The 10,459-nt window shown below is 32.1% G+C and overlaps 1 protein-coding gene across 1 annotated transcript; it reads right to left on the bottom strand.

Moving 5' to 3' along the window:
- Window positions 1-3,354: 3,354 nt before the first annotated feature.
- Window positions 3,355-9,133, bottom strand: LOC117172724 (basic helix-loop-helix transcription factor amos-like). Its single transcript, XM_033360884.1, has 3 exons — window positions 8,656-9,133; window positions 6,729-7,339; window positions 3,355-4,282 (listed from the first exon to the last, which is right to left on the bottom strand). The coding sequence occupies exons 1-3, from the start codon at window positions 8,735-8,737 to the stop codon at window positions 4,148-4,150; spliced, it is 828 nt and encodes a 275-aa protein (XP_033216775.1). The 5' UTR covers window positions 8,738-9,133; the 3' UTR covers window positions 3,355-4,147.
- Window positions 9,134-10,459: the final 1,326 nt, after the last annotated feature.

Here is a 10,459-nt window from a genome sequence, read left to right as displayed (position 1 = left end):
CATATTCTGAAATATTTTCTTGTGGGCGCCTTGTGTAATGATGATGCTGACACGCATTCGTAAAAAACGAGTTTCAATGTTTTGTTTTCTGTAAAAATATACTCAGCACGAGTATAATTTTTTTATTTTTGGTGTACTACCTATATACAATTGTCAGACAAATGTATACATCGAAAATTTAGGACTTTTTTAGGTGCACGCCTCTACGAATATAACGACTACAATTTTATATCAATTTATTAATGTTGAATATATTTTATGATACTAGAAATTAACATTTTAATTAAAGAATACGAAAATGGATGAAATGAGAAAATAAGCACATCCTTAACGCTACTAAAAACCCACTTATAAATTATTTTTCCAGGCTATACCCTAAAGAGCAGTTCCAACCAAGTCAGGCAGTTCTGAATTGAAATGGGCAGTTCTAAAAGTAAAAATCTGCCCGCTTTGTGGGCACATTCTCATTAGGCGCAGCTCGCTTCGCTCGCAAGTTTGAGCGCACCTAGAGCGCGGGTCTGTTAATGGGTTACCTCGCGCTTCGCGCTCGGATAATTATTCTTTCCATTTTGAATGTTTGAATAAAACTTTATCAATAGATCTCTTTTATATGGCAGTATTTTTATGCGTCTTCATATTCTGAATTGTCTACTTAATTAAGTATAGTCAAAGATAAACTTTCTCAAAGCTCCGTAGGCTTTGAGATACACATTCTCATCGTGACACTCGCGCTGCGCGCTCGATTTTCGATAGACATTTGTAAACAGGTTTTTTAAATCTTTTTTTTATCGTAACTTTCGTCGTTTTTCCACACATTTTTTATTTTTCCTTCTTTTCAATGTTATTTTTCACGAATATAACAAAAAGTTCACGTCCTATCAAGAAGTAATTCTTAACGAAATTGTAGATCTTTTTTGGGATATCAAGTTTCGTTACTTTATCTGTTTTTCGTATCCTATATAGTTTGACCACAAAATGGAATTTTTTATTATTTTTGTGCAATCAAAATTTGAATTTTCGATTTTCCAAAAAAATCCAAAAAACTGTTATTATAATCTTGCAGGGCTTTCAAAAGCAATGATTTTCTTATTTTTTCATATCGTGCGTTGTTTGGCTTAAAATTTTGACTTTCGTTTGATTTTAAAAATTTTGAAAATGCTATAACTCTGAGAATTTTCTTTTTATCGAAAAAAGTCGTAAGGATAAATTGTTTGTTCTTCTTAATTCTATAAATATCCGTACAGAGAATTTTTAAATTAAAAAAGTGGTCTCAAAAATTTTCAAAATGCGCTCACTTTTTGAATTTTTATCAAAAATAGCTGGTTAACGAACTCTTCGTTTCTTTTAGGACCTTAAAAAAGTGTGCTAAAGATGGATTTGATCCGTTCATTTTTTTTAGAGTTCTTGTGTTTACGGCGACGGCTGGACAGGCGCCATCGTAAAAACTTGAGTTTCGGATTCAGAAGGTCTCGAAACGTGGAGATCCGTTGAAAAACTGTGGTGTCAAATTTGACAATGTAATGATGACAATGTAAAAAATGGGTAGTTCTAACATTTTACTTCCATTCACTTTACAAAATTATACATAAAATTAACAATTCGAAGGAAATTTTCGGTAGTTCTAACATTTTACTTCCATTCACTTTACAAAATTATACATAAAATTAACAATTCGAAGGAAATTTATATTATTGTTATTAATCAATCGTGAGTTGTTTTTATCAGTAACTTTGTTTTCACCTATTTGAATTTGATATCGGATTATCTATTAAATTACGAAATTATTTATGGTGTTAATTGCGACTGCACGAGGCGCATTTAAGATTGTTTGTATGTTAAATATAGCCCGGGTAATAATATTCTTATACATTTAAAAAAAAATTGCAAATAAATTGGTCTAAAAATAATAAAACAACGATATTTCACAAAAACTAATCTTCTTATATGCTTGTTTGTACAGTTTCTTATTTTATATCGTTTTCTTAAGCATAAGTATTCAAGCTTTTCAAAAATTTCTACAATTAACGATTATTGGCATTAATTTCCGTATAAGCGCATACATTATTGACATAAAAGTGTTTAAGGAAAAATTATGAGTAAAGTATTCAGTACAACAAATCTGGGAAACAGAGACCTTTTTTTTAGATATTTGCTTATACTGGCAGGTCGGGCAGTTCTAGATTTTGCTTATAGGGTATACCCTACATTTTTCGTGAATAGAAAAATCGTAAATAAATTATTATAATGTTTAAGATAGGAGATGTATCGATCTTAAGTTAAAATTTGTAATATTTTTGTGAATGAACCAGTTTCAAGTTACTTTATTTTTTGAGCTTAAATAAAATAATAATTTTTTTTGTTCATTTACATCTGCAAAAAAGATGAATTTTTTTAGTATAAAATTATATCCTTTCACGTATTGACAATTTTTTTGTATTAATATTTCAGAAATAAATCACAGATGAGGGCCCATTATCGAGGCCGAAACGTCTCATTCAATGAAAAATTGATTTCAATTTTTTGTGCCCCTAAAGCCAATTTCACCATCAACATCCAAATATTAAATCATTTTAACTAGATTAATAAAACGCAATTTTTTCACAAATCTTTATGATCAAAGGAATGAGTAATTAATTCAAAGCACATACTTAATTTCGACAAGAGATTTAAAATCTCGATAAGCTTGAAAATTCCAAACAACGCTTCTTTTGTGAGTTTGTTATTTTATCGCCAGTTACAAGATCCGCGTATCATTTACGTATTAAACTGAAACCGCCTCTTCCCCGGGGATTACTAATTTCAAGGAAAAAAGTAGGCAGTCAAAGGGTGTCAAAATCTTTTACACTTCAAAAAAGACTAAAAATAGCATTCTATGCATTTAATCTCTTAGTACTGCATGATTAAAAACCTATTATTACAATAAGTAATTTTCATTGCCGAAAAGTAATTTCATAATGCATTTCATTAGGTCACACAGGATTTCTGGAGATTTCACAGAATTACAAAGTTTTAAAGGGATTTTAAATGAACATAAAAAATACATTAGATTTAATAGAAATTCATCAAACTTCATGAGATTTCCAAAGATTCAACGGGCATAACGAGATTTCAAAGAACTATATGGGATTTAATGGGAATGTCTACGTACCCTAAATTTCAATAATAACATATTTAATCTTGGTTAAAAACAGCGAAAATTTATATTTTAGAAATGTTCAAAAACCTTAAATTATGAATATATAATAAATAGTATGCGGGAATACTATACATGCGATAAAAGAAGTGTGCTGATTATTTAATAATCAGAGGAAATGTTATATAATTTTTCTACTGATTTATATATTATTCGTTTATACAAACTAATTTTATAGACACATTGTGGTATCATAGTAATTTCTAAAACATTTTTCAAGAACACTATCTAGTTAAATATAAGCATTACATTATATGTAACTGCTTTCCTATATTTACTAAACCTTGCACTAATATTTTAATAATATCCATAAATAATAATACGAAACGCATATATTTATACATTTTAACAGAAATTGAAGATCTCGCACATGTATATTAATACTCTTTGGTTCCTTGGAGTAAAAACTTAAATAGGGGTCATTAACAAAATACGTGATACGTTGTGGGGGGGGGGGATCTTTCAAAGTACCATTCTCCATGTTAAGTTCAATGGAAAAAGTATCACGCAGAGTTGGGGGGAGGGGTGCTTAAACTTCCTGAAAAATGTATCACGTATTTTGTGAATGGTCCCATATCAGAAAAATAACTTTTATTTTTATTATTATTAACCGAGAACTAATATCGCAAAATTAATTGTATGTTTAAACTGTGATATAAAATGTGCTTCTTTAAAACAAATGTAATGCAGACAAGAAAGACTCCTGTTTTACAAATATTTACATGATATACGTAACACTCTTCTATTTTATATACCCTACCTCAACTATGTACAAACGCCAGTTTTATACAGATCTTATAAATTACAGGAAAATTAATCAGAATAAGAAAGACTGAAGGAAAGGGCTTTCAGCTTACTTCCGATTTTGCACACTTTTCTGGAAAATTGTCAAACGCTTTTTCTGGTAAATTATGTCCATTCAATCTTATTTTGACTTTTGAGTGACTGAATGTTTCACTGTAATTGATTCGTTGGGGCTTCATGCTTGAGCTCAAGGGCCCACATGTGTTGGGGCCATCCAGTCCGACCCTTACTTTTCGTAATCTCCTCGGGCCGAGAAATCGAATTGCCATGGATAGAACTCTGGTTCTGAAAAATATTATTTTTCTTAATTTTTTAGCAATGTTACACTAAAGTTACATTAATATTACTCAAGTGTTGCATAACTCTCATTATTCTTAGATCAATATTATAATATTGTTTTAAAATTGCGTACATTTAATGTATTCATGTTACACAAATGTTATCTTACTATAAAAAAAGATTGCATTAATGTCAGATGCGGTGTTTTTAAAACTATTAACTTATTGTTACATTTTCAATATACGATTTTAATATTCTTTTACGAGTTCGCCTCCGGAAAATGTTACGTTAATTCAAGATTCGTATGATTAAAATTTACATTGAAATTATATCAGAAATCAAAATTAAATTATTTTTAAATACGGATTGTGACGATTTTCGCATATTTTTATAACGAAATGTTCTAACTCTAAATTGCACAATTTCACGTAATATTTGTGAAACATTTACATTACCGTCGGAAATTATGAGCACGAAGCGGTAATATCAATCTTTCCTAAAACTTTGAAATAAAATAATTCAATCGGAAGCAAAGCTGAAAATTAATAATAAAAAAGGATATATACTGTGAGAAGTTTAAAAAAAAAGAGAATTTCTCGAATTTGTTATCCGATTTCAACTCACCGCAGAAATTCTTAGTCATTTCTCAAGAACCCGAGAAGAATTTATTAGAATAATGAAAACGTTAAGAGGTATAAATTTCAGATTTTTGCTACAATTTAACTTTCCTTTATAGGTTTATACTACACGCTGCGAATTCAAGGTGTAAAGTTCGAGAAAGCCTTGAATCTTTTTAAAGTGATACCGAAGGATTTCGACGAATTTTAAAAGATTTACGAGGAGATTTATCAATATTTCAAAATAACACACGGAAATCAAAAGGGGATCTCAATCGTTTTAAAGTTTTAAAATTTTTGTTGTACGATATCCATTATAAGGATTTCAAAGAATTTTCACATGATTTTAAAACATTGACCTTGCTGTCATTATCTATTGTACTATTCTCCAAAGTTCGGTTTTTGGTCAATTGAAAAACAAGACTTTAAAGGGATTTACAAATTTTGGAAAAGAATTTACGCATGCAATATGAAATATTACGTAATAAGAACAAAACAATGCAAAAAAAATTGAATATGATTCGAGGTCCCCTATAAGTATTTAGTAATTTCTACTGATTTTTTGAATGCACTGAAAATTATGTATTAAATTTTTATTCGTATAAAATTATACTATTTTACAATAACAACATTCTTCCGTCCTGATGAAGAAACATAACATCTACGGTTTAATGTTAGGCCTGTTTATACTGCCGTCCAAAATAAAAAGATACATAAGCGAAATTATTATGAAAAATGAGTTTTTGGTACAAGAAAAAGAACCTAAAGAACTTTCGTGTTTTTTTTGCGTTGTAAAAGTGACAGAGTTGCGGCGCGAATTGACAAACGAAAAGAATCGCTTGCCCTTACGTATCTTTTAGCATTGTGAATTACCACGGCCACTAGCGACGATCGTTCGGGCAAGTTCGGAACTGTCATTAAATACACAGTGCCCCTAACGTATTCTTTATGTTGTATTTTGAGGCTGCACTCGAGCTCTTCGACAAAGGCCTCGTCCGCAATTGACTTTGTGTTTTTTTTGCCTTGTATTTTTGACTTTCCGCGACTAGAAAAACATCGCAAGTCCATTTTCTAAAAGAAATTGTTTAAAAAATAATTTTTTTTTGCAAAATATGAAAAAACACATTATTTTCACCCAAATAGTGTATATTAATTACCCAAAATTTTATCGATATTAAAGTTCTTTGGGCAAGAAGTTTCTCTCGATTTTCTCAGTTAGAGTCAGATTAGACTTATGTATCTTTTTAGTCTGTACGGTAGTATACCTCTACAGTACAGTCTATAATCTATATCTATACCCCAAAGCGAATGTAATCCTCATGTCAAACTGAATTTCTTAATGTTTCTCCACTAGGAAGACAGAACTGCATATACTTTAATTATCATTTTTCAACTTATTTTGGAGGAAAATAATATTATTTTACTTCCTTCCCATTTTCCCATAAGAATTTGACGTATACGTTGTTACAATTACAAATTTACAAAATACACCAATTAAATTTAAAAAAGTTACGTGTTATAGAAAAATAAGAAAATATAAAAAGAAAAAATTATTATTTTATTAAAAAATGAGCTAAAAATGTTTCAATAAATTATTGACAATTCATAGTGGAGATTTATATTGACCCTCTGGTATTGAAACAGTTGGTCTTCCTTTGTAATTGCTTTAGGGTCCAATAACAAAAAACTGTGTTTTTTATTAAAAGTATATTACTGAACATGTAATTTTGGTCTCTTTATATAAGATTCATGCTTAAGCTTTATATAACATTTATGCGACATTTGATATATAAAACTCCAAAATTCAAAAATCTCAAGTGAAAAAAGTAACGTACCAAGCTCTGTTGAGATTTATTCCGCTTTCCATTGGAGAGAATCTCGGCCCTGAAAATTTGTGGTTCCTCGCCTTCATCACTATCCAATACAGCCATCAAGTATCCAATATAGGAAGCAGCCAGTCTCAAAGTCTTGATTTTGGACAATTTTGTGTCTGCTGGAACATTAGGGATGCAATCCCTGAGATCAGCGAAAGCATTATTAATGCTTTGAGTTCTTCTTCTCTCCTTTTTATTCGCCGTGTTTCTTCTTTTGGGCCTCACAACCAATCCACCTTCCCGGAGGCCTGACAAGTGGTGCTGAATTGAGTGACTTCCGGTCTCGGGCTGGAGAACCGAGCACGAAATGGAAAATTCGTTTTGCCGTCGCTGCTGTTGATTTTGACAGGACTCTTGTTGTGGGTAAGATATACTCGAGTAATGCTGTTGGGACAGAGAAGGTGGGTATGGGTACTGTTCGAGGGGAGAGTAGCTTGGGTCCTGAACACCAAGTTCCTCGATCAACGGTGGAGTCGAGGCGGCTGGACTTCCGGCCCCGGAACTACCGCCCGAGATACCAGAATCTGCTCCCCAGTAAGATTGAGTGTCTGCGTCTGCTACCCCCGTGTGGCCTAAAAGAAAGAGAAGTAGAGAACACTTTTAAACAAATTTCAAATTTTGTTTTGAAATTTTAAATATTTTTTGACGACAGAAGGCATATAAAAATAGTCCTGGAATATGCTACAATGTTTCTAAAGGCAAGGTTACGATATCCGTGGCGACAAAATTTTAATGTGGATTCTTATATGATTTTTAGCGACAAACATGAATCTGAAAGTTTTAAATCGATATCTCGAATAATTCTAGATTTATCGGTTACATTTTTTTTTATGTATGTAATTTTTTAATTTCATTCCGATAGGCGATTTTTGTACAAGAAAAAGGAGTTTTAATGTGGATTCTCCACCTACGAGGAATTGGAAAAGGGGCAGGGGTATTATCTTACATTATTTCTGTGACCAGTCACAGGGTTGCCTTCGATATCTCGAAAACTATTCAAGATATCGATTTAAAAAATTCAGATTCGTCTTTCTCGCAAAAAATCCTGTAAGAATCCACAATAAACTTTGTCGCCACGGATATCGTAATCTCCCCTTTCTAAATTGGTCAAACTTCTTCCAACTATTTTTATTTGGACAGAAAGACTGCCGAGTAATAGGTAACTTACAATTTTTTAAATTCTAAAGTTAAAGAATTTTATACAGTATACTTTAAGGCGGCGTCTTGGAGGAGTTGAAAAGAGAATGGACTATTTACTCGTCACTAGTCTTTCCGAAAATTCGGGGTGGCTAACCAAACTAATGACAAATACTTGAGTAGTCATCGCGACCTTCGTGACGACGAGACACTTCGATTATTCAAACAAATCTGATTAAAAACATTTTGAGCATTAGTCAATAAATTGTTCGTGCAATAATGTACAGAAAAAAAGATTTGGTGTTGAAAATTGGCGAACTTATTATGCCTATAAATAGACACTTCGTTAATAACGAGGGACATAATTGAATTTTAATTGTATACGTAAACGAAGAAATTTGTACCGAAATTTCAATGCGAATAGCCACTTCCCATTTCCCTTGGAATACGTAACCAAATTTAGTACACTTCATAATACAATTTCTCCGGTGAAAATGGAATTTAAATAGGCCAATTTAAATAGACACTTTCTTTTGAAATATTCGTTATTTTAAGTAAATACAACCTTAATTAACCATACTAACATAATTCCAAACATAACACGTGAAACATTAGTTAAGGCGTTTATAGAATTTAATAATCTTTTTTACGCTTGAAAAATAGTATATAGTTTTAACGCGAATCTATAATAAATCCGAGAATAAATAAAAAAGTGACTTTTTAAAAAATAGGAAATAATAATTTGAATTACCGTAAGGAAGCTGTGTGACGAAATTATAGGGTTGATGCCATTGCGGATAGTAATCCGCCTGCGCTTCGTATCCTCCAAGCATTTTTCAGATTATTTTGATATTCAGAAAAATATTCTTGTCAGGAGATTATAACTTAAAAGATTCGGCACTCTCTTGACTATATCACTTCACTTGCCAAAGTTCCATTGGAAAAAAGATCTATTTTAACTTTAAATTCAACTTGTCCTCTCTTCACTTTTTTGTTCACAAAAACGCACCTCGCCAACAGTACAAAGAACAATGTTATTCACTTCTAAGTTCTTTTTCGTTTATTGCTTTACTTCTGAGACAAGTTTTTAAACAAAATTCGAAAAGAAATCAAGAATAAGCGTTACATTTTTTAGGTTTCCCGAGTATCTAGATTTGGCACCGTTTTGACAATTTGAACTTTGAATACTCCTCGTTTGTCGTTTGTGGAGACGCGTGCGCGATCGCGACTTTCGACAAACTGATACTTTGTGATACTGAATGATCCGCTATTCGATGCGAGCTGCTGAGCTGCTCCAACCGCTGTTTACGTCTTTCCTGGAGGCGTGGCCTGGGCCAAATCCGCCCTCAGGCGTGGACCATTGAGCCTCACATAAACTTTGATTACGCGATTCAATTAGTAAATTGGTGAGTGTGGCGCAAAATTCAAAGGGCGGGGAGTTATTTACTACCTCAACGCCATCGCCGTTCGATTTGCGGTGTTGATGAATGAAGATAATTGAATTAGAGAGGTACAAGGGCGCATACCGTGAGAGTTACAAAAATAATTTAGAAAATGGAGATGTCATGTTTTCCTTCTGACAAAGAGCTTCAATGGTTGGCCACCCCAATTGTTTTCCACTTCGTTTAGTTATGACTATATTTAAAAAACTAGAACTACTAATAAGTAGTGCAGGATAGTAAGCTGAAAAAATTCCGCAGATTAAACCATAAACATCTCTGAAAAGAATAATTTAAAATGTTCTAAATGTTGTAAACATAAACATAACATAAACTCAAAAAAATTTAACATCATGTGCAACAGAATTGCCCCAAAAGCCTCAAAGAAAGAGAAATATGTTTCCAAGTATCAGTTATTTATTCTTTTGAGGTTTTTTGGGCCATTTTGTTACGCAAGTTGTGTTTTTTTGAGTTTATGTTTTGAAAGATTTTTTCAAAGTTAACTAAACATAGAAATTGTTGCCATTCTTTAAAGGTTGATTCTTGATCACCACGCGGGGTCCGCAGTGAAAGTAACGTCATAAATTAAATCAATCATAAATCAAATTCAGCACTGCAGAAAGCTTAAGCTATCTGCAGCTGTTTAGTACGTTTCCTGATGATCAATTTCAGGCCATGGCTACATGTAACGAAATTCCGGTACGAATTTCTACGAACAACAGGATTTTTTCGGTACATCTGTAGATACTTCCTAAATTTTAACAAAGTTTGCGAAAGATAGCCCTGTAGAGGTAATACACTGAGGAAACTATACCGCATGAATTACAATATTTACCGTAATTCCTGCGCTGTATATCGTAATTATCGCATTATAATAGCGCAAAATCGTTATATCGTACATTACAATTTTTACATTATATACCGCATAATTGTGCAGTCTATAACGTCAGAATTTAAGTTTATTACGCTATCACATTGTGTTTTTTCTTTTGTGATCTCGCGAGGGTTCGAGTACAAACGATCACAGGAAAAATTAAAGATGTACACGATCAAAAAAATTGAGCTGTGACAGGGATATTATTCCTTATTATAGCCAAACATTTAGCTGAAAACGAA

This window comes from Belonocnema kinseyi, chromosome 5 (assembly GCF_010883055.1).
Source record: "Belonocnema kinseyi isolate 2016_QV_RU_SX_M_011 chromosome 5, B_treatae_v1, whole genome shotgun sequence".
In the NCBI taxonomy this organism is placed as follows: Eukaryota; Metazoa; Arthropoda; class Insecta; order Hymenoptera; family Cynipidae; genus Belonocnema; species Belonocnema kinseyi.
Note: the sequence above shows the minus strand (reverse complement) of the source record. Positions and strands in the feature narration are given on the sequence as shown.

Excerpts from the sequence above, each read along its gene's own strand:
- LOC117172724 (XM_033360884.1), bottom strand. The coding sequence starts at position 8,737 with ATGCTTGGAGGATACGAAGCGCAGGCGGATTACTATCCGCAATGGCAT. Across the intron at positions 7,340-8,655 it reads CGTCACACAGCTTCCTTACG|GCCACACGGGGGTAGCAGAC; the intron begins GTAATTCAAATT and ends TCTTTCTTTTAG. Across the intron at positions 4,283-6,728 it reads ATAAATCTCAACAGAGCTTG|AACCAGAGTTCTATCCATGG; the intron begins GTACGTTACTTT and ends AATATTTTTCAG.